The 24,643-nt window shown below is 42.1% G+C and overlaps 1 protein-coding gene across 1 annotated transcript; it reads left to right on the top strand.

Annotated features, from left to right (window-relative positions):
- The first annotated feature begins 17 nt into the window (after positions 1-17).
- On the top strand, positions 18-23,382 carry LOC109907698 (sodium- and chloride-dependent transporter XTRP3). The gene is made up of 12 exons (XM_020505821.2): positions 18-123; positions 859-1,150; positions 6,927-7,067; positions 9,349-9,440; positions 9,736-9,963; positions 16,634-16,744; positions 19,008-19,249; positions 19,873-20,035; positions 20,705-20,909; positions 21,479-21,638; positions 22,300-22,465; positions 22,694-23,382. The coding sequence occupies exons 2-12, from the start codon at positions 1,024-1,026 to the stop codon at positions 22,859-22,861; spliced, it is 1,803 nt and encodes a 600-aa protein (XP_020361410.2). The 5' UTR covers positions 18-123; positions 859-1,023; the 3' UTR covers positions 22,862-23,382.
- The last annotated feature ends 1,261 nt before the right edge of the window (positions 23,383-24,643 follow it).

Genomic DNA, 24,643 nt, shown 5'->3' on the forward strand with positions numbered 1-24,643 from the left:
AACCTGGGTGTTATTCCGTTCGCCTGCTTTTTCCTTCGCTCTGTTTTTGCTAGTCCTCCCGGTTGTGACCCTTGCCTGTCTGGACTCTGAACCCACCTGCATCAGTGGATGCATGGTGGCAAGGTGAGAGGGGGTTTCAGGGAAATCTGCAGATAGACACACCCCTGGAGGACATTGTCTCCGTTCTCCTTTCTTTTGGGTCTATCTTTCATCCTTTATTTGTACTGTATCGTCACTGTGTGTATATTCACACATTTGTTTCGCTGTCTCTCATCTCTCACGGTTCTTTTTTTCCTTTGCTTTTTCATTTAAATGCAATAAAACTGTAATGGAAATCTCCCTTTTTAGGTAGAATAATGTGCATTAACTTCTTACTGATTGACTTCTTACAGAAAACAGCTATTCGAATCATTGATACCTTAACACTGGTTGTGCTGTTTTTGCACATCTGTCTCCGGTACTATATTTCAAGTTGTATGAACAGTAAAAAGGAAAATAAATACAGTATTTCCAGCACTGAATCTTGTACTGTACTTGTAAATCACACTGTACAAAAGCAAACACATGCTATCTGAAGCATACCCTAAGGAATATAAAAGGTATTGGTGATGGTCCACTATCTCTATGACAGGCTTATAAACTCTTGTTTTAAGAAGAGCTGGGAAAATCAAACATTCACCTGGGTTATGTAAACTCTCTAGCCTATGCCTACCTATTGAAACATTAGGCCCTCCCTCTCAAGTAGGGGTACCTCATTAGAATGGGCAAGCGTTCTATAAACTCCATGCTATTTCTTTAGCCATTGCAAATGTGTCTGACACGAACAGCCTGTTGACACACTTTCCCTGTTTCCCATAGGACGCTGTCATTGGATTTGTTATATTATCCAGACAGGAGTGCCATCCCTACTCCCGGTACTTCAGACTTAGTCTTGCTGACTGTCAAGGTTGTCCACCGGCACCGCACTGCCACCGACTCGACCGGACCTGAACATTGGCTTGATTGTGTGCTCAGGACTCAACGATGGGGAAGGACGCCGCAAGAGCAGAGTGGGACAATCCCATGCAATTTGTCCTGGCGTGTGTATCATACGCGGTTGGACTGGGAAATGTGTGGCGATTTCCATACTTGTGTCAAATGCATGGCGGGGGTAAGCAATATTTATTTGTTTAGGTGCAGCGCATAGCCTAATTTACGGTTTAATCCATAATATATTGTACATTTAGGCCTACAGTTATTTTTGATTAAATATCGAACTGCAATATTGGACACTGTGTAAAATGAATGAATTACAATTAGTGTTTACTGATTAAACGTGGTAATGTAGGCTATATGAATAGCCAGTCAGTGTCCAATTTATTCACCTTTATCCATGCGCAATGGCACACTGATCTTGTGCGATTGTAGAATGGGTTAGTTATTATTTTACCCTGGGTGAAACGTTATCAGTTTATTATTAATTTACAGGGAATCGGAACGATTACTATATTGGTTAGCGTCAGTCACCTTGTTAAACATTTCTAGTGAGTGTTACTGTGCAGTCTATTCTTCCTCTAAAAGTTAGTGGTGCAGGAAATGTGCAATGTTTTTGAAATGATCTCACGTAGTTGTTAGTTCAATTCATATTTTTCATATTCTCCCCCATAAGTCACTGAGAACAGTTAGTTCACTCAAAAACAGAGGGTATGCATGTACCAAAGCGCATACATAAAGGACTTTCAAAAGCCCAGTTGTTTGTCACAGAATAACAATGGATCAACATTTGCTTTTACATTTCGCTTTTAATGGTCTCAACTGATTGCAAAGTTTTACAATTAGTAGCCTAACTGTCAACAGGTGTTTATGTTGTGTTGTTCCATTCCTAGATTCCTAGAAAATGTTCACATACAAGACTCGTTGATGCTTCAGTTGCTTTAAGGCCAATATGTCCAATACATAAATACAGGTGTGGTATGCTAGTATAGTTTATTATTGTAGAGTTTTTGCCTTAATGTAACTGTCCAGTAACAAAATAAATGTAAAAGTTAATATTCTGTTACCCAAAGCATACCCAAATAATATTGTCTCATCCTAATACTGTTCACTCGTATTTGTTTCCAAAGCATAAATTGAATAAAATACACTTCAAAAACCCAAACGTGTATCTCAAACAGACAGTTTAAAAAATGTTGGCTATTTCAAATCAATCAAATCATCAACAGAAAATGTCACATGCTTCGTAAACAACAGGTGTAGTCTAAAGGTGAAATATTTACGGGCCGTTCCCAACAATGCAGAGTAATAAACAAGGAATAAATACACAATGAATAACGATAACTTGGCTATATACACTATGTACATATAGGTAGGGGTAAAGTGACTAAGCAACAGGATAGATCATAAACAGTAGCAGCAGCATATGTGATGAGTCAAAATAGTTAGTAAAAAGAGGGTCAGTGCAGTTCGTCTGGGTAGCTATTTGGTTAACTATTTAGTAGTCCTATGGCTTGGGGGTCGAAGCAGGATCCTGTTGGTTCCAGACTTGATGCATCGGTACCGCTTGCCGTGCGGTAGAAGAGAGAACAGTCTGTGACTTGGGTGGCTGGAGTCTTTGACAATTTTGAAGGCGTTCTTCTGACACCACCTGGTATAGATGTCAGGAAGCTCGTCCCCAGTGATATACTGGGCCGTAAGCACTACCCTCTGCAGGGCCTTTCGGTCAGATGCTAAGCAGTTGCCATACCAAATGGTGATTCAGCCAGTCAAGATGCTCTCAACTGTGCAGCTATAGAACCTTTTGAGGATCTGAGGGCCCATGCCAAATCTTTTCAGACTTCTGAGGGGGAAGAGGCATTGTCTGCTGTGTTGAACCATGTTAATTCCTTAGTGATGTGGACACAGAGGAACTTGAAACTTTTGACCCGCTCCACTACAGCCACTTCGATGTGGATGGGGGCATGCTCAGCCCTACATGTCCTGTAGTCCACGATCAGCTTATTTTTGAGGTGGTTGTCTTGGCACCATACTGCCAGGTCACTGACCTTCTCTCTATAGGCAGTCTCATCCTTATTGGTGATCAGGCCTATCACCGTCGTGTCGTCAGCAAACTTAATGAAAGTGTGGTCGTGGGAGTACAGGAGGGGACTAAGCACTCACTCCTGAGGGGCCCCTGTGTTGAGGGTCAGTGTGGCGGATGTGTTGTTTGTTGCCTACCCTCACCAACTGGGGCCGGCCCGTCAGGAATTTCAGAGTCCAGTTTCAGAGGGAGGTGTTCAGTCCCAGGGTCCTGAGCTTATTGATGAGCTTGTTAAGGCTCTATGGTGTTGAACGCTGACCTGTGGTCAATGAAAAACATTCTCACATAGGTTTTCCTCTTGTCCAGGTGGGACAGGGCAGTGTGGAGTGGGTCTAGGGTGTCTGGGATGATGGTGTGGATGTGAGCCATTCAAAGCATTTCATGGCTACAGATGTGAGTGCTACAGGGCAATAGTCATTTAGACACGTTACCTTGGCGTTTTTGGGCACAGGGACTATGGTGCTCTGCTTGAAACATGTAGGTATTACAAACTGGGTCAGAGAGAGGTTGAAAATGTCCGTGAAGTCACCCGCCAGCTGGTCAGTGCATGCTCTGAGTAAGTGTCCTGGTAATCCTTTCTGGCCCTGCGGCTTTTTGAATGTTAGCCTGTTTAAAGGTCCTACTCACATCGCCTATGGTGAATGAGAAAACAGTGATGCTCTCATGACTGGTTCAGTGTTGCTTGCTTCAAAGTGAGCATAGAAGGCATTTAGCTTGCTGGTAGGCTCACGTCACTGGGCAGCTCACGGCTGGGTTTCACTTAGTAATCCTTGATCGTTTGCAAACCCTACCACATCTGACGAGCATCAGAGCCAACGTAGTAGGATTTGAGCCTTTAGCTCAGTGCGGATGTTGCCTGTTAGCCATGGATTTTGGTTGGGATATGTACCTACGGTCACTGTGGGGATGACGTTGTTGAAGCACTTATTAATGAAGCCAGTGACTGATGTGGTAATCTCCTCAATGTTATCGGATGAATCCCAGAACATATTCCAGTCTGTGCTTGCGAAGCAGCCCCTGTAGCTTAGCATCCGCTTCATCGGACCACTTCTGTATTGAGCGAATCACTGGTACTTCCTGTTTGAGTTTTCGCTTGTAAGCAGGAATAAGGAGGATAGAGATGCGGTCAGATTTGCCATAGGGAGGGCAAGGGAGAGTCTTGAATGCGTTTCTGTGTGTGGAGTAAAGGTGACCTAGAGTTTTGTTGACTGTAGTTGCACAGGTTACATGATGGTAAAAACGAGTCTAAACTCTAGGTTTCCCTGCATTCAAATCCCCGGCCACGAGAAGCGCCCTTTCTGGATGTGGATTTTCTATACAGCGTGTTGAGTGCGTTTGAGTGTGATCTTAGTGCCATCATCAGTTTGTGGAGGAGGATGAGATGGCCAATCAGCGGTCTAGAGGGGCATGAGCTGGCCAATCAGTGATCTACTCGCATTAATATTTTGAATGACTGGTATACACCCACAACATTCTGTTGTTGGGGTATGCCCACACCACAAGAGGTTGGTGGCACCTTAATTGGGGAGGACTGGCTCATGGTAATGGCTGGAGTGGAATGAGTGGACTGGTATCAAATACCATTCCATTTGCTCCGTTCCAGTCATTATTATGAGCCGTCCTCCCCTCAGCAGCCTCCACTGGCCCACACCATTCCAACACAGAAAAGCTGCTTTTTAACATACCATTTTTGGTAGGAAAACTGTTTCACTCATATTGTAAGTAATTGAAGAGTTTCCTTCCAAAATGTTATATATATTTTTTCCAGAAATGTTGGTAAATTAGGTCTTATTGTTTAAAGAACTTATGAAAGAGATGACTGTGTTATTTCACCATCTAATCAGGGCATGTGCTTGTTCATTGACAGACATGTATTTGTTTAAAATCACTTAATGGTTTCATTTCAGAGAAACAAATAATCATGTTTTTTTGAAAAACTTGAGAAATAAGTACTACTGCTGGGTTTTATACAGTTAAATGTGACAAATAACGAAATGTTTATTAAAGAACTGTACAAATTATACATTTGTAAAATCAATATTATAATTTTTTTAATAAAAAATGAATCGCTATAGTAATGTGAGATCTGTATGTAAAATATTTACATTTGACGTTTTAGTCATTTAGCAGATGCTCTTATCTTATCCAGAGTGGCAGTTAGTGCATTAAGATAGGTGAGACAGCCATATATCACTGTCATATATACAGGATATGAACATTCCATTCCAGTGGATACATGGTGTTTTGCAAAAAAACAAAAACATTTGAATATACATAAAAAATCTATGAATAGAAAATCTGACAACAGTAATATTTTACACACGGATGAAGGTACCCATAAGCAATCATTTTTTTGGTGAAAAAACACAAATATGAAAAATGTGGGGATATAGCCTTTTGGAACTAAAGTTCAATTATAGGTCATATTTAATTGAATTCTGGAAACACTGGACAGTAACATTAAGGCAATGCCCCACCAACTTGACACTGACAGAGATAAGATGACAGAAGAAAAATAGACTTGAATTACCTCATGAAATGGTAAACCTTTGTTATTCTACCATGTAAATTGCTCTACCCTTGCATATCCCTATGAGGCTCTGGTTTAGGAGAACCTATTCAATACTAATAATCTACAGCAAGCTTACACCTAATGACAGGACTTCAAGCATACATGTAGGACAAACAGTACATCATGAGCGTTGACAAATGACAGGAGGTCCCAAAAATCCTATAAAATGTCATGTCCCTCTCATTGTTAACAGATCACAACGTAAAACAGAAAGATGGGACATTAGAGGTTAGAGGTTATGTTACCATTGCGTTGTGCATTATTTATTTTACAGTGTTCAAAAAATGATTTGTCATAGTGTAAATAATCACCTGATACACATCACAATAACGTGCTTTTACAATCATGTATTTCTTGTGCAACATCTTGAGGAATCTGAGATTACAGTACAGGGAAGCTATTTATTCCAATATATCCAACTATTTCAACTTCCGTCTAATCCTTATCCGATTATACATGCTGTTTCTGTGTGAACACTCATTCACAAGGGTTCATTACAGTCAAGGGAAGGTAGCATGAAGAATTTGAGTGCTAGAAGCATGGAATCTTCCATCTAACTGCTAAATTATGGACAATGACATGCTTTTAAATACCATTATGTTCACCCACTGAATGAATGAATGAATTAATTAATTTAAAATTGAATGGACGGATGGATGAGTAAATAAATGAACGAGTGAATTAATGAATCCCAAAGGGGTTCCAGTGGCTGACCCTTCTCTAAACTCTCTTTGACTTTGTGTTTGTGTCACTGAGCATGTTCCCCTGCTCCCCTGTCCCTCCTCACCCCCTGCCCCCTTCACTCTCTGCCCCACTGCCTGCTTACCGTAATTACTGTCGACGACTCAGACTAGCAGACTGGAAATCACAGTAGACAGGTCACTTTGCTTTCAGTCCCATGGGTCATGGGGTGACCCAGGCCAGACTGTTTTTTTGTGATTGTCATGAATACTGAGAAAGTCCAGGGGGAACAGAACCCAGTAGAAACATGAATAAGGCTTTGTTTAGATGTTAGACCCTTGATCAAAGAATAATGAAGGAAGCACTGCACTGCACTGCACCCTTTCTTTCCATTAATATATAGGGAGAAGAAAAATGCAACAGAATACAAGGACCAAGGCCACATGCATTATGTAAATGAAATAGAACTATTAAGAATGAGAACACATTTTCTGGGTGTCATATGAATCTGAAGCTCGGTGCATCACCTTATAGATCATGTGTGTGTTTTTGTCTCTGCTACTGCAGGTGTTTTGAATGGTCAAATATACTGTATGTGTGTCCTTTTTCTGTCCTCAGGTGGGTTCCTGATCCCATACCTGCTTATGCTGGTCCTGTTGGGGGTACCCCTCTTCTACATGGAGTTAGCCATTGGCCAGAAGATGCGTCTGGGCAGCATTGGAGCATGGAGAGCTATTAACCCCTATCTGGGGGGAGTGGGTGAGTACTGAATATACAGTACCAGTCTATAGTTTGGACACACCTACTCATTCAAGGCTTTTTCTTTATTTTTACTATTTTCTACTGTAACGATGTGCGCTGAGAGTTGGGAAGCAAGTTCAGGGAGTGAGTGTTTTAATAAATAAACGCAACGTAAAACAAGTAACACGAACAACACACAGACATGACACTGGAACAGAATCAATAACGCCTGGGGAAGGAATCCAAGGGAGTGACATACATATATATGGAAGGTAATAAGGGAGGTGATGGAGTCCAGGTGCGCGTAACGATGGTGACAAGTGTGCGTCATAACGAGCAGCCTGGTGACCTAGAGGCCGGAGAGGGAGCACACTAGCACGACACTTGCCCTAAGGAGCGTGTTATCAGTTTAATGCCACCTGAGTCAGCTCTCCGTACTCGTCCTGAGGAGCGTGCTATCAGTCTGGTCAAATCTGTGCCAGCTCCACGCGCCAGGTCTCCAGTACGCCTTCACAGCCCAATACGTCCTGTGCCAGCTCCTCGCACTTGCCGTGCAAAGTGTGTCATCGAACCGGTACAATTGATGCCGGCTATACGCACCAGGTCTCCAGTGCGCCTTCACAGCCCAGTACGTCCTGTGCCGGCTCCACGCACCAGGCCTCCAGTGCGCCTCCCCAGTCCGGTACGTCCTGTGCCTGTTCCACGCACTCGCCTTGAAGTGCGTGTCACCAGTCCGGTGCCGACTTTGCCGGCTCCAAGCACTAGGCCTCCAGTGCGTATTCCCAGTCCAGAGCTTCCGGCAGCGGTTCACAGTCCAGAGCTTCTGGCGAAGGTTCACAGTCCAGAGCTTCTGGCGATTGTTTCCAGTCCAGAGCTTCCTGCGACGGTTTCCAGTCCAGAGCTTCCGGCGACAGTTTCCAGTCCAGAGCTTCCTGCGACGGTCCACAGTCCGGAACCTCCTACTACGGTCCACAGTCCGGAACCTCCTACGACGGTCCACAGTCCGGAACCTCCAGCAACGTTCTACAGTCAGGAACCTCCTTTGACGGTCCACAGTCCAGATCCTCCTGCGACGGTCCACAGTCCGGATCCTCCTGCGACGGTCCACAGTCCGGATCCTCCTGCGACGGTCCACAGTCCGGAACCTCCTGCGACGGTCCACAGTCCGGAACCTCCAGCGACGTTCTACAGTCAGGAACCTCCTACTACGGTCCACAGTCTGGAACCTCCAGCGACGGTCTACAGTCAGGAACCTCCTGCGACGGTCCACAGTCCGGATCCTCCTGCGACGGTCCACAGTCCGGATCCTCCTGCGACGGTCTACAGTCCGGAACCTCCTACGACGGTCTACAGTCCGGAACCTCCTACGACGGTCCACAGTCCGGGACCTCCTGCGACGGTCCACAGTCCGGGACCTCCTGCGACGGTCCACAGTCATTTTTGTCTTTTTTCATTTTTTTCTTTATTACTTTAAATAATATTTTTGGGGACAGTAGACACTGCACATAGAGTGCTACACATGTATGGGTGCACACTGCCATTGAATAAAGTACATACATTTGCCTTTAATTTATCACATTACACACGTTTTTAAAAATGGTTTTGTTACATTTAGACCAGTACTTTTGTGTTTAATGTACAGTATTGTCAAGCTACTCTAATAATATAGTTTATAGTTTAAGCTAATTTCTTCACACTGGAAGAAAAATATAGTTTACTTAACTAAAGTTACTTTGAAAAAGTAGTTCACTACATACAAATTATCATACGTAAATCTAAAATGTCGTTGACTTCAAATTGCAAGAACAGATCACTTTGGGGTCATATGTTAACAAAATGTGTAATTTAGCTTATTAAACACAAAAACTATGCTTCAAGTGAGAATTAGGCAGGTCTGACTGAAAAAGAAAGGAAAGTATTGCCTACATATTGTCTATTCTTTTTGCAAATAATGTAGTATGTAGTTTGTGTAGTTAACTACACCTCTACATGGCAACAAAGTAATTAACTAGAGGGTTCTACATGGAACCCAAATGGGTTCTACCTGGAACTAACAAGGGTTCAACCTGCAACCAAAAAGAGTTTTGCTATGGGGACATCCAAAGAACCCTAAAATGTAAGCTACTAAAATGTAAGCTAAATGTAATTAAATGAATAGTTGAAAAACATGTAGTTTACTTCTTCCCAACACTGCAAATGTATTTCAACAACCTAATAAAAGTATCCTTATCAAAGATGCAAATTAGATCATATCTGCTTATAGTTTAAATGTATCTGTTCCTCTCTCTGCTGGTTCCAGGTCTGGCCAGTGTTGTGACCTCCATGTACCTATGTCTCTATTACAATGTCATCAATGCATGGAGTTTCTGGTACCTCTTTCATTCATTCCAGGTTAGTTCCAGTCTCACAATGGCAAAATGATCTTTATTTTCAATAGAGCAATTCATAGTATTTGACCTCCATTCAGATGTATGATGCGATCATAAAATGTAGACGATCTTCAATAACTTGTTACAATCTTATTACCAGATGTATCAACAGGCTCACTCAGCTTTGAGGACACACTATTGGTCCTGTGCAGACTGTTTTGTTTGGAATCTTAGAAAATGCAGTTCATTGCTCTAGTGCTATCTGTAACATCCTGTGCCTGACCTGACCTGTGCTGTTTCCTCCCACTCTGCCCCAGTCGGTCCTGCCATGGGCAGAGTGCCCGGTTAACAGCAACCTGACTGGCCATGTGGAGGAGTGTGAGCGGGCCACGCCCACTCAGTACTTCTTCTACAGAGAGACCCTGGACATCTCCGGGTCCATTGAGGAGAACGGAGGGATTCACATGGGACAGGCACTCTGCCTCCTGCTGGCCTGGATGATTGTCTACCTGTTTATCGTCAAGGGGGTCAAGTCCACTGGGAAGGTGAGAGGTCAGAGATCAGCTCGGTAATGATGGACAGGGTCAAGACAGTTATGGTACCCTTATGTCATGCTAGCTGAATATCTAGTGGACATAGGTCACTATTGTCTACTGTGTCATACAGGCAACTGCCAAAATAAAGGAAACACCAACATAAAGTGTCTTAATAGGTTATTGGGTCACCACGAGCCAGAACAGCGTCAATGCACCTTGACATAGATTCTATAAGTGTCTGGAACTCTATCGGAGGGATGCAACACCATTCTTCCATGAGAAATTCCATAAATTGGTGTTTTGTTGCTGGTGGTGGAAACGCTCTTGCAGGCACCGCTCCAGAATCTCCCATAACTGTTAAATTGGGTTGAGATCTGGTGAATAAGATGGCCATGGTATATGGTTTACATCATTTTCATGCTCATCAGACTGTTCAGTGCCACCTCATGCCCTGTGAATGGGGGCATTGCCATCCTATGTGGGCATAGCCATGGTGGCCAAAATAATGGCCTGCCCAGCATTTTTATACGTGACCCTAAGCATGATGGGATGTAAATTGCTTAATTAACTCAACTGCTTTCAGTATACGTTGTATCCCTCATTTAGTCAAGTGTTTCCTTAATTTTGGCAGTTACCTGTATTTTTACTGAGCAGAGGAAAAAAGTCAGTTGAGAGGTGACCTCGATAACAAAGGAAAGGGTCAAGAAAGTTATTTGTAATGGCGAGACAAGGTACAAACAGTTCAATATTCTATATGGTCAGATAGTTGTCCATTGAGGCATTGCGAATAAAACAGTCAAAGTTTGTGGCTGCAGTTTGCCAACTCAGAATTATGTAGCAGGGAAAGGAGAAGCAGATCCAATGGATCTTTACTGAACTTAGGAAAACATCAGCTGAGAGAGTGATTTTTGACAACCTTGGCCTACTTCATTACATAACTATGTAGAGTGGGAGTCTCTGAGGAGATAAGCCAGGGTGAAAGTAAAGGATACCGTGTCAACACAGACAGAGAACTGTTTTCTGGTCTGCTGTTCACAGTGGATTCATGGCAGAACTGGTGTTATGGGCGGGCCCTAGGGGGTCTGGCACGCCCTGCCGTACCTCCTTGCCCGTCCAAATGAAATATTGAAATATGAATGATTTATTTGACCGAGATGCGCACAGACACAAAGATGCATCAATCTCAGATAAAGCATCCGAGCGAGCGAAACAGCACCCCTCTGTCTCCTTATGTGTAGACCATGTATCTGATGCTCTCTGGACAAAAGGAGTATGGCATGCCTTACTTTTTCTGGCCAGACAGCATCTGATACATCTGCTACATTTTTACATTCCATTTTTACATTTTTGTAATTTAGCAGACACTCTTATCCAGGGTGCTCATTCTTGACTAAATCTGTCCTGAATAAGCCCAATGCGTTTCTATAGTCATAATATGCAGACCTAAGCTTGTAGCCTACATTCCTTTGGCTGAACGACTCGCATTGTTAGTGTGGAGAAATGAGAATCTCGTCATTATATACAAATCTCTGATTTCAGCCACTTGCGAATTAGAAAGGAAAGTTGGTGGGTGCACAGTGCACTGACTTGCTCACTTCCCCTAAAGTAAATTGATGTTTTGCCAAAATTACATAATTACTCCTGTCTAAATACAATCATTCAAAATACTTTACCAGAGAACTTGACTTAGCCACAGAGGATCATTAAGTTCTTCATTTAAAAAAAAATCTATCTGTTGATTGTTTCCAATCACAAGTGCGTAGGCCTGTGCCTATTTTGGAAGCCAGCAATTTTGACAGCGCGCATGGCAATACAGTGCCTTGCAAAAGCATTTTTGAAAAGGTGTTTTTCCTATTTTGTATAATTGCAACCTGTAATTTAAATGGATTTTATTTGGATTTCATGTAATGGACATACACAAGATAGTCCAAATTGTGAAGTGAAATGAAAAAGCTTACTTGTTAAAAAAATAAAAAATAAAAATAATAATAATAATATGGAAAAGTGGTGCGTGCTTATGTATTCACCCCCTTTGCTATGAATCCCCTAAATAAGATCTGGCGCAACCAATTACCTTCAGAAGTCACAGAATTAGTTAAACAAAGTCCACCTGTGTGCAATCTAAGTGTCACATGATTTGTTACATGATCTTTGTATATATACACCTGTTCTGAAAGGCCCCAGAGTCTGAAACACCACTAAGCAAGGGGCACCATGAAGACCAAGGAGCTCTCCAAACAGGTCAGGGACAAAGTTGTGGAGAAGTACAGATCAGGGTTGGGTTATACAAACATATCAGAAACTTTGAACATCCCTCAGAGCACATAATAAAAAAATTGAAAGAATATGGCACCACAACAAACCTGCCAAGAGAGGGCCGCCCACCAAAACTCACAGACCAGGCAAGGAGGACATTAATCAGAGAGGCAACAACGAGACCAAAGATAACCCTGAAGGAGCTGCAATGCTCCACAGCGGAGATTGGAGTATCTGTCCAAAGGGTCACTTTAAGCCATACACTCCACAGAGCTGGGCTTTACGGAAGAGTGGCCAGAAAAAGCCATTGCTTAAAGAAAAAAATAAGTAAACACGTTTGGTGTTCACCAAAAGGCATGTGGAGACTCCCCAAACATATGGAAGAAGGTACTCTTGTCAGATGAGACTAAAATTTAGCTTTTTGACCATCAAGTAAAACGCTATGTCTGGTGCAACCCCAACACCTCTCATCACCCTGAGAGCACCATCCCCAGGGGATGTTTTTAATCGGCAGGGACTGGGAAACTGGTCAGAGTTGAAGGAATGTTGGATGGCGCTAAATACAGGGAAATTCTTGAGGGAAACTTGTTTCAGTCTTCCAGAGATTTGAGACTGGGACAGAGGTTCACATTCCAGCAGGACAATGACCCTAATTATGCTGCTAAAGTAACACTCAAGTGGTTTAAGGGGAAACTTTTAAATGTCTTGGAATGGCCTAGTCAAAGCCCAGACCTCAATACAATTGAAAATCTGTGGTATGACTTAAAGATTACTGTACACGAGCAGAACCCATCCAACCTGAAGGAGCTGGAGCAGTTTTGCCTTGAAGAATGGGCAAAAATCCCAATGACTAGATGTGCCAAGCTTATAGAGACATACCCCAAGAGACTTGCAGCTGTAGTTGCTGCAAAAGGTGGCTCTACAAAGTATTGACTTTGGGGAGGTGAATAGTGATACACGCTCAAGTTCTGTTTTTTGTCTTATTTCTTGATTGTTTCATCCCAAAATATATTTTGCATCTTCAAGGTGGTAGGCATGTTGTGTAAATAAAATGACACAAACATAAAAAATGAAAAATAAAAATTCCAGGTTGTAAGGCAACAAAATAGGAAAAATGCCAAGGGGGGTGAATACTTTCGCAGGCCTAGCTGATTATTGAGTTGCATATGTCCGTGAAAAGCATCTAAAATGTGTGAAGATAATGTGTCTTGAGTATAATTGAAAATGTTGAGACAAGAATAAGGGAACGCGTGTGGTGAAAATGTGTCTGCGTCTCTCTCCAGAATGCATGCACTCAGCTCTCAATATTGTGCTCCAATGTCTTCCAACAATTCTTGCACATTCATTGGTTTATTGTGTGAATTGTTTTCCCTTTGTTTATTTTTGATCAATTCCCCATTACATACAGTATGTAACATGTAAAGCCATGTCAAGGTGACGTTAATCCCCTGTCATTTGGTTATGAAAGGGGTTCACCTAGGGGTCATGATAGGGGCTGTACCAAATGTTTGATGTATTATAATAATTGATTATGCTTATGTTGTATTAAGAGAAGGGGAGGGGTTATAAGACCCCTCCCTCCTTACTTTTATAGGGTCCTAGACTACAGATTAACAGTATATATACATTATGAGGTTTAATATTGTTCCACAGTACTTTTCTAGGCTCTCTGCCACTTATGAAGAAACTGTCTGAGAAATGTGTGACTGTGAAGACAGAACTCTGCAGGGGAGTGTAAGAGATAAGAGATTAGTCAGACATTCCACTCTAAATCAACTTGGACATTTACTGGTAGGCTTTTAGATCGCTATATAAACAAGAGTTTTAGTGATGAGTAGGCATGGTTTTGGTATCAGGAGTAGAAGATAATGATGTAGGCAGTGACATCACTAGGGCTAGACTTCAGGTTTAATAAAATAACTTGGGACCTTTTATATTTTGCAGAACTTACTGGGAAACATGCGTGCTATGTTCCTGGTGTCAACTTCTGTCTGCAATTACATTAATAAAGGTTTTTGAATGATTTAATTAAAGATATTGTCATAATGCTAATTTCACCAATGAGCCAATGATTGATAAGTAACAAGGAAACGAACCCCAACAGTTACAGACATTTCTGTTAATTCATGTATTACAGTAATTTACTACTCTCATTCTTGGAGTGGAAACGTTGTTTGCAGAGTTCACAACCTGCTATACTTGTGAGAAACACGTTTTGGTTTATTTAGGAGTTTTGCTAATTTTTTCTATGTATTTTGTTTGGAGTGCTCAATGTGAGAAATGAGCATGTGTATGGTTTCTCTATCATAACATGGAGGGAGCGCACACATCTGAGCACGCCAACCTGCTGAGTTGATACAATGTTTCACTTCACTAGCGATAGCTCAAATCAAGACAGATAGAAAGGGAGGCAGACAGGCAGAGAGATTAATCCGATTGAAAAAAACAGTATTTATATCAGGATATTTTCTACTGTTTTAATTTGTGTTAAGCCTATTTTACTAAGTTGACGATGAAAGTTATAGGCCTACTGCTGCATTGGCCTATAGGCTATCTCTGAGTTCCATGTGCTAATTTCTTTAGCCGCCAATGGATCACAGTGTATCAATGTGTCCATGTGTCCAAGGCTGGTGCTCTTGCATTAGGTGAGATTTTTATCATTTTAATTCAGATTTTTCTGATTAACCATGTGATAGTAATTTTGAGAAACAAAAACGTTATTATTTTTTTACAATTGTTTTATTTATCTCACCTTTATTTTACCAGGTAGGCAAGTTGATAACAAGTTCTCATTTACAACTGCGACCATGCCAAGATAAAGCAAAGCAGTGCGGCAAAAACAACGACAGAGTTAAACATGGAATAAACAAACGTACAGTCATTAACACAATAGAAAAAATCTATATACAGTGTGTGCAAATGAGGTAAGATTAGGGGGGTAAGGCAATGAATAGGCCATAGTGGCGAAGTAATTGTCATGACTTCCGCCAAAGTTGGTCCCTCTCCTTGTTCGTGCGGTGTTCGGCGGTCAACGTCACCGACCTTCTAGCCATCGCTGATCCATTTTTAATTTTCCATTGGTTTTGTCTTGTATTCCATCACACCTGGTTCCAATCCCATCAATTACATGTTGTGTATTTAACACTCTGTTCCCCCTCATGTCCTTTTCGGTGATTGTTTATTGTAAGTGTATGTGTATGTCTGTACTGGTGTGCGTCGGGTTATGTTACCCATTTTTATTATTTTTTTGTAAATAAACTGCGCCATTGGAAACACAGTTATTTCTCTCCTGTGTCTGACTTCTCTGACACCAGTTCACACCCTTACAGTAATTACAATTTAATAATTAAACACTGGAGTGATAGATGTGCAGAATATGAATGTGCAAGTAGAGATACTGGGGTGCAAGGGAGCAAAAAATAAATCAATAACAATATGGGGATGAGGTAGTTGGGTGGGCTATTTACAGATGGGCTATGTACAGGTGCAATGATCTGTGAGCTGATCTGACAGCTGATGCTTAAAGTTAGTGAGGGAGATATGAGTCTCCAGATTCAGTGATTTTTGCAATTCGTTCCAGTCATTGGCAGCGAGAACTGGAAGGAAAGGCGGCCAAAGTAGGAATTGGCTTTGGAGGTGACCAGTGAAATATTCCTACTGGAGCACGTGCTACGGGTGGGTGCTGTTATGGTGACCAGTGAGCTGAGATAAGGTGGGGCTTTACCTAGCAAAGACTTATAGATGACCTGGAGCCAGGGGGTTTGGCCACAAATATGAAGTGAGGGCAAGCCAACGAAAGCTTACAGGTTGCAGTGGTGGGTAGTATATGGGACTTTGGTGACAAAATGGATGGCACTGTGATAGACTGCATCCAATTTGCTGAGTAGAGTGTGGGAGGCTATTTTGTAAATGACATCGCCAAAGTCAAGGATCGGTAGGATAGTCAGTTTTACAAGGGTATGTTTGGCAGCATGTGTGAGTGATGCTTTTTTGCTAAATAGGAAGCCGATTCTAGATTTATTTTTGGATTGGAGATGCTTAATGTGAGTCTGGAAGGAGACTTAAATGAAACTGTTCCATGAAGAATAGCTGGCACGCAGCTAGAGGTTCATCAAAATAAATCACATCACATTTTAATCATCACATGCTTCGTAAGCATGTGTAGGTTAACAGTGAAATGGTTTCATACGGCCCTTCCCAACAATACAGAGATAAATAACAGAAAAGTAATAACATCATTATCAATTGATGGAAAGACATACACAAACAAGTTCATTTCCACCTACAACTTCACAGTAAATTCAGCGAGCAATGTTATAAAACCGTAGGACAAGTGGGCCAAATCTGTGTTAGAAAACAGGCAATCAGTGCAGCATAGTTGAACTTTGACCCTGAATCCCCCTGATGTTTCTCCCCTCTCTAGGTGGTGTACTTCACAGCCACATTCCCCTACCTGGTCCTCATCATCTACCTCATCCGTGGGGTCACCCTTCACGGAGCCATCAACGGTGTGAAGTACATGTTCACGCCCAAGGTACGAATGATTAGATGAATGAAAGAACATTATTGATCAAATACAATACAATTTGATTGTTCACATACACATGGTTAGCAGATGTTATTGCAAGTGTAGTGAAATGCTTGTGCTTCTAGTTCCGACAGTGCAACAATATCTAAAGTAATTTAACAATTCTACAACAACTATCTAATACACACAAATCTAAGTAAAAGGATGGAATAAGAATATGTACATATACATTTATTGATGAGCAAAGACAGAGCGGCATAGATGAGATGCAATAGATCTACGTTTTCACAGCCAAGGTATGGTAGCTCATGTACATTGTTCTGTTATGTTTAATCCTGCTTTACATACAGTGGCAAGAAAAAGTACGTAAAACCTTTGGAATTATCTGGATTTATGCATAAATTGGTCATATAATTAGATCTGATCTTCATCTAAGTCACAACAACAGACAAATACAATGTGCTTAAACTAACAACACGCAAAGTATTGTATTTTTCTTGTCTATATTGAACACATAATTTAGACATTCACAGTGTAGGTTGGGAAAAGTATGTGAACCTCTAGGCTAATGACTTCTCCAAAAGCTAATTGGAGTCAGGAGTCAGCTAACCTTGAGTACAATCATTGAGACGAGATTGGAGATATTGGTTAGAGCTGCCCTGCCCTATAAAAAAACACTCACAACATTTGAGTTTGCTATTCATAAGAAGCATCTAGTTTGGTTTAGTTTATTAATTCGACCATTTAAAAAAACAAGCACACATTAAACCTAAAAGCCATACATGCACATGAATAAAATCATCGAGGATAACACACTATAATGTCTGGGACTTATTTCCATTGTGGTCCTCTTGAGACAAGATGGCTAGACAAGATGGAACACAGTATGGCAGTGAAATAATAAAACCTAAACATAAAAGAAGAACATCGATCTCATCATTCCAGTTACATTATAGGGGTTATTCATATGGGCACAGAGGACATCAAACATATTTGCCTGAATGAACCATGCCTCGAACAAAAGAGATCTCAGAAGACCCAAGATTAATAATTGTTCATTTGCATAAAGCTGGAAAGGGTTACAAAACTATCTCTAAAAGCCTTGGTGTTCATCAGTCCACGGTAAGACACATTGTCTATAAATGGAGAAAGTTCAGCACTGTTGCTACTCTCCCTAGGAGTGGCCGTCCTGCAAAGATGAATGCAAGAGCACAGTGCAGAATGCTCAATGAGGTTAAGAAGAATCCTAGAGTGTCAGCTAAAGACTTACAGAAATCTCTGGAACATGCTAACATCTCTGTTAACGAGTCTACGATACGTAACACACTAAACAAGAATGGTGTTCATGGCAGGAAACAACGGAAGAAGCCACTCTGAAGTTCGCAAGAGAGCATCTGGATGTTTCACACCGCTACTGGCAAAATATTCTGTGGACCGATGAAACAACAGTTGAGTTGTTTGGAAGGAACACACAACACTATGTGTGGAGAGAAAAAGGCACAGCACACTAACATCAAAACCTCATCCCAACTGTAAAGTATGGTGGAGGGAGCATCATGGTTTGGAGCTGCTTTGCTGCCTCGGGACCTGGACAGCTAGCTATCATCGACGGAAAAATGAATTCCCAAGTTTATCAACACATTTTGCAGGAGAATATAAGGCTATCTGTCCGCCAATTGAAGCTCAACAGAAGTTGGGTGATGCAACAGGACAACGACCCAAAACACAGAAGTAAATCAACAACAGAATGGCTTCAACAGAAGAAAATACGCCTTCTGGAGTGACCCAGTCAGAGACCTGACCTCAACCCAATTGAGATGCCGTGGCATAACCTCAAGAAAGCAGTTCACACCAAACATCCCAAGAATATTGCTGAACTGAAACAGTTTTGTAAAGAGGAATGGTCAAAAATTCCTCCTGACCGTTGTGCAGGTCTGATCCGCAGATCACAGAAAATGTTTGGTTGAGGTTATTGCTGCCAAAGGAGGGTCAACCAGTTATTAAATCCAAGGGTTCACATACTTTTCCCAACCTGCACTGTGAATGTTTACACAGTGTGTTCAATAAAGACATGAAAACATATACAGTAATTGTTTGTGTGTTATTAGTTTAAGCAGACTGTGTTTGTCTATTGTTGTCAGATCAAATTTTATGACAAATTTATGCAGAAGTCCAGGTAATTCCAAAGGGTTAACATACTGTTTCTTGACACTGTATGTGTGTGTGCTACTAATATGCTTTACTAATGTGTGTGTGTTTGCTGTCTTAGATGGAACAGCTGGCTAACCCCACTACATGGATCAACGCAGCCACTCAGATCTTCTTCTCTCTGGGCCTGGGCTTTGGATCCCTCATCGCCTTTGCCAGCTACAACCAGTACAACAACAACTTTGAGAAGCAGGCCATCGTCGTGTCCATGGTCAACAGTAGCACCTCCATCTTCGCCAGTATCGTCACCTTCTCCATCTATGGCTTTAAGGCCACCTTCAACTACGAGAGCTGCCTGGAGAGGTGAGGCCCTGGTTGGGGTCGCGGTCTGGTTGGTTGTCTCATTGACTTTGGCATTGAACCTTCAACTCAGAGACGTAGGTGACACCAGTCAGCAGCACTAAGCCACTACAAACGTAAAAAATTCTAGGTCAAACATATACAATTAATTTAACGTCTGTAGACTGTAGCAGTTTCTGCAGACATACAAATGGAAGAAATGGCAGGTGCTTGGACTTGGGAAGGCATTGAAATCTAGATCAGCGATGAGAGGGATTGTATAAGGGGCTAGATATACTGTATGATTCAGATCATAAATGCCCTTTCCAGTGACGTAGCATGCAGCGACTGGAAAGGGCTGGGGGGTCCCAAACCAAAAATGTCTAAATGTCATAAGCTATGGCAAAACGTTTAGAATTACAGGAAATTAGCTATAAAACTGGTAAATCTTCTCTCAACCTCATGGCAAAATGCATAGAATAGCAGGAAATTTGCTTTAAAACTGCACACTTTTCTCTCTGCCCCATGGCAAAATCTGTAGAATTGCAGGAAGTTACCTGGCCCCCTCCCCCACCTAAAAAAAAGTTTCAGAGAAACTGCGCTACACCACTTGTCCTTTCATGACACTGACATTTCTCTTCTCCCAGGGTGCGACTGCTGCTCCTGAACACCTTTGATCTAGCAGAGGACACCATCAGTCTGGAGAATGTCATCCACTGGATCGCTGAGCTGAACAGGACACACCCAGAACAGTTTGCCAGTCTGGGAGGTAGGCTGGAGACCTGTGACCTAGAGGCTGAACTAGACACGGTAGGTCATGATGAGACACAACTCAAATGAACTAATAGGAAAACTTGTGCAAAATACTGATAAGACAACTTCATTTGCTACTTCTCTTAGGGCTCGATTCAATCTGAATCGCAGAAGTTCTGCGATATAGCGAGATTGAAATTGAAATGCAATGTTCCCGCGTTAACGGAGACAGCATTCAGGGTAAATGCTGCATAAGTCGTCTCAATCTGATCTTACCTTAACATTTTTGCGCTATAGCTCAGAATTTCCGCAAAATGGATTGAATCGAGCCCTTAATCTAACAACATACCTCTGGTTTCCTGACAATATGTTATCATGTAGCAACAAAATACATTGATTTTACCGTGAGGCAATCAAAACTTCACTCACCATTCTATAAATATTTCATATTTAATCATAGTTCAATGTCACCTATGCAACTTTATTTGACTCTGTGGTGGTGGTAGTGAGATGTGGCAAATATCATGGGCTGTTGCAGTTACAATTAATGCTAATATTTCATTTTTCAATGCTCTTCTGGATTTTCCGTTTTGTCTTTAATAAACCATCCCACTTAAGTTTCCAATGGAGGAAAGCAAAAAATGTAATATTGACTTGAAACTTTTGCACTATGCAGGACTGAATATCCACTAAACTCTCTCTCTCCATCTCTCTCCCTCCTCCCAGGCTGTTGAGGGTACAGGCCTGGCCTTCATAGTGTACAGTGAGGCCATTAAGAACATGCCCGTGTCTCAGCTGTGGTCTGTGCTCTACTTCATCATGCTGCTGCTGCTGGGCATGGGCAGTATGCTGGGCAACGTCATCGCCGTCATCACCCCCCTCAGTGACTTGAAGTTCATCAGCCGCTACATGAGCACCAAAACACTCAATGGTGAGGGGGAAGGGGGGAAGAGGGGGTTAGGGTTGAGCTAAGGTGTGGTCATGAAGCTAGGTTTATGGTCGTGGTTGAGGGTAAGAATTGAGCTAAGGTGTGAACATGAAACTAGGGTTAGGGTGGACCCGGGCGTGTCTTGTGTGTGTGTGTGTGTGTGTGTGTGTGAGAGAGAGACTAACAGGTGTGTCGTCCCATCCTAAATTTGACATTTTAGTCATTTAGCAGATGCTCTTATCCAGAGTGACTTACAGTTAGTGCATTCATCTTAAAATATCTAGATGAGATAACTACATAACACCATCGTAGTAAGTACGTTTTTCTTATGTCTTATTTATTATCTTATTTAAGATACTATTTGATGAGATAGGTTTTCAGAAGATGGGCAGGGACTCTGCTGTCCTAACTTCGGGGGAAGCTGGTTCAACCATTGGGTTGCCAGGACAGAGATAACCTTGGAGTGGGCCAATACTCTAGGTTTGGTGTGTGTGTGTGACTAACATGTGTGTTGTCATAACCTGTAGGTCTGGTGTGTGTGTGACTAACAGGTGTGTTGTCATATTCTGTAGGTCTGGTGTGTCTATTCTGCCTGCTGCTTGGCCTGGGCTTCACCACCCATTCTGGGAACTACTGGTTCACCATGTTCAACGACTATGGAGCCACCTTCTCTCTGCTCTTCATCGTCCTCATTGAAGTTATCACCGTCTGCTACATATATGGCATCAAAAGGTGTGTGTGCGTGCGTGTGTGTGTACAATATTGATAATGAAGAATGACTCATTTCAGAAGCTTTCTAAGCATCATCACCTTTGCTGTTCGAAATCAGAAAAACTAACACATCTTGTCATACAGTACCTTTTCTCCAAGAATCAATAGTTGAGCTGACATTATTTGAAACAGTTTCTACTGGAGAATGTGTAGCCCTACTGCAGTTGTGTTAGCAGCCAGTAGAGTTAAGTCTTTAAAGTACCTCATAAAAGCTGTATTGTGACCAGTAATGCCAAACAACACTTAGCATAATCATCTACAAATACCTCACATTCCTTTCACTCTTCTCTCAGGATTTTGACTGAACTGCACTGTAGTTTTTTAAGTTGGGCTTGTACTGTTTATTAAAAGCAAAATGGCTTAAGAAGCGTATAAGCAATTTCCTTTGAATGTTGAATGAATGTTTAAACTAAAATACCATGGTTGTCTTTTGCCCATACAAAATATATGAAAGTATTTTAGAAAGGGAAAGGGGATACCTAGTCAGTTGCACAGCTGAATGTATTCAACAAAAATGTGTCTTCCGCATTCAACCCAACCCCTCTGAATCAGAGCGGTGCGGGGGGCTGCCTTAATCGACAGAGTCCTCATGTCAATGCTCCTGCAACCTTTCCCTCTCCAGGTTTGAGAAGGATGTAGAAGACATGTTAGGTCATCGTCTTAACTGCTACTGGAAGATCATGTTGGCAGGAGTCAGTCCTATCCTCCTCATTGCCCTATTCATCTTCTACATCGTCAACTACATCCAGGGAGGAACGCCCACATACCAGGCCTGGAACAAAGAACTGGTAAGGCCTCTCTTTTTATCTCCAATATCTTATCAATAACCCTGTCATTACACTAACAAGCACTCAGCCCAAAAAACGGGTAAGATAAGGTATTACTTTATACATCCCCAAAGGGAGACTTGATTGTACCAGTCATACATGAATGAAAGAAAAGCACTGGAACAGAATATGCTGCACCCAAATACAATGTTGATCTCTGCCTGTCCTGTTGTCTTCCCCCTCCTCCAGGGGAAGTCTGTGGTGACGGAGTATCCTCCCTACGCCCAAGCCTTCATCGGCCTCCTCCTAGCCTCCTCTGTCTGCTGTATCCCTTTGACGGCCCTCTACACCTACTGTAAGAAGAGGAACCTGGCCAGCGGGAAGAGAGAGCGCACTGTCAGCACTGTGTCAGCGTAAAGACCGACGTATTGGTTGACAGACAGAGTGACACAAGGCAGAGCTGCTACATTACGGCTCTGAGACTGACTGGACCCGCTAGTTATAGGATCGACTGATCGACAACCTACCGTCCGTATCATGGCTGTCTTAACAGAACAGTACCTCACTCTCCTGGTGCAGTGGTTCATGCCACACCACAAACCAAAGGCCCTCTTTCTCCCCCCGGGGCAGGCTGGCTCTGCCGCTGTGCTGCTGGTGGACAGACCGCCAGATCTGTACCTAGCATTAGCCCTAGTCGTCCTTTGGCATCTAACACTTACTGGGTGATAATAGTGAACTTTTGTATTTTATAGCTGTGGTTCTGAGCAGGGCTTAGAACTACATCCAAAATATTTCAGAAGTGAAAAACGAACAAATAATATTGTGAATGGTTTATTGCGTTGTTTAAAGGCCCAGTGCAGTAAAAAAACAAAAAGATTTCCTGTGTTTTGTACATACAGTGCCTTGCGAAAGTATTCGGCCCCCTTGAACTTTGCGACCTTTTGCCACATTTCAGGCTTCAAACATAAAGATATAAAACTGTCTTTTTTTGTGAAGAATCAATAACAAGTGGGACACAATCATGAAGTGGAACGACATTTATTGTTGGAGCATCATGAAGAACAAGGAACACACTAGGCAGGTCCGAGATACTGTTGTGAAGAAGTTTAAAGCCGGTTTTGGATACAAAAATATTTCCCAAGCTTTATTAAACATCCCAAGGAGCACTGTGCAAGCGATAATATTGAAATGGAAGGAGTATCAGACCACTGCAAATCTACCAAGACCTGGCCGTCCCTCTAAACTTTCAGCTCATACAAGGAGAAGACTGATCAGAGATGCAGCCAAGAGGCCCATGATCACTCTGGATGAACTGCAGAGATCTACAGCTGAGGTGGGAGACTCTGTCCATAGGACAACAATCAGTCGTATATTGCACAAATCTGGCCTTTATGGAAGAGTGGCAAGAAGAAAGCCATTTCTTAAAGATATCCATAAAAAGTGTCATTTAAAGTTTGCCACAAGCCACCTGGGAGACGCACCAAACATGTGGAAGAAGGTGCTCTGGTCAGATGAAACCAAAATTGAACTTTTTGGCAACAATGCAAAACATTATGTTTGGCGTAAAAGCAACACAGCTCATCACCCTGAACACACACCATCCCCACTGTCAAACATGGTGGTGGCAGCATCATGGTTTGGGCCTGCTTTTCTTCAGCAGGGACAGGGAAGATGGTTAAAATTGATGGGAAGATGGATGGAGCCAAATACAGGACCATTCTGGAAGAAAACCTGATGGAGTCTGCAAAAGACCTGAGACTGGGACAGAGATTTGTCTTCCAACAAGACAATGATCCAATCGAGAATCTGAGGAAAGAACTGAAAACTGCTGTTCAAAAATGCTCTCCATCCAACCTCACTGAGCTCGAGCTGTTTTGCAAGGAGGAATGGGAAAAAAATTGCAAAACTGATAGAGACATACCCCAAGCGACTTACAGCTGTAATCGCAGCAAAAGGTGGCGCTACAAAGTATTAACTTAAGGGGGCTGAATAATTTTGCATGCCCAATTTTTCAGTTTTTGATTTGTTAAAAAAGTTTGAAATATCCAATAAATGTCGTTCCACTTCATGATTGTGTCCCACTTGTTGTTGATTCTTCACAAAAAAATACAGTTTTATATCTTTATGTTTGAAGCCTGAAATGTGGCAAAAGGTCGCAAAGTTCAAGGGGGCCGAATACTTTCGCAAGGCACTGTATTT

Source organism: Oncorhynchus kisutch, linkage group LG2 (assembly GCF_002021735.2).
Source record: "Oncorhynchus kisutch isolate 150728-3 linkage group LG2, Okis_V2, whole genome shotgun sequence".
NCBI lineage: Eukaryota > Metazoa > Chordata > Actinopteri > Salmoniformes > Salmonidae > Oncorhynchus > Oncorhynchus kisutch.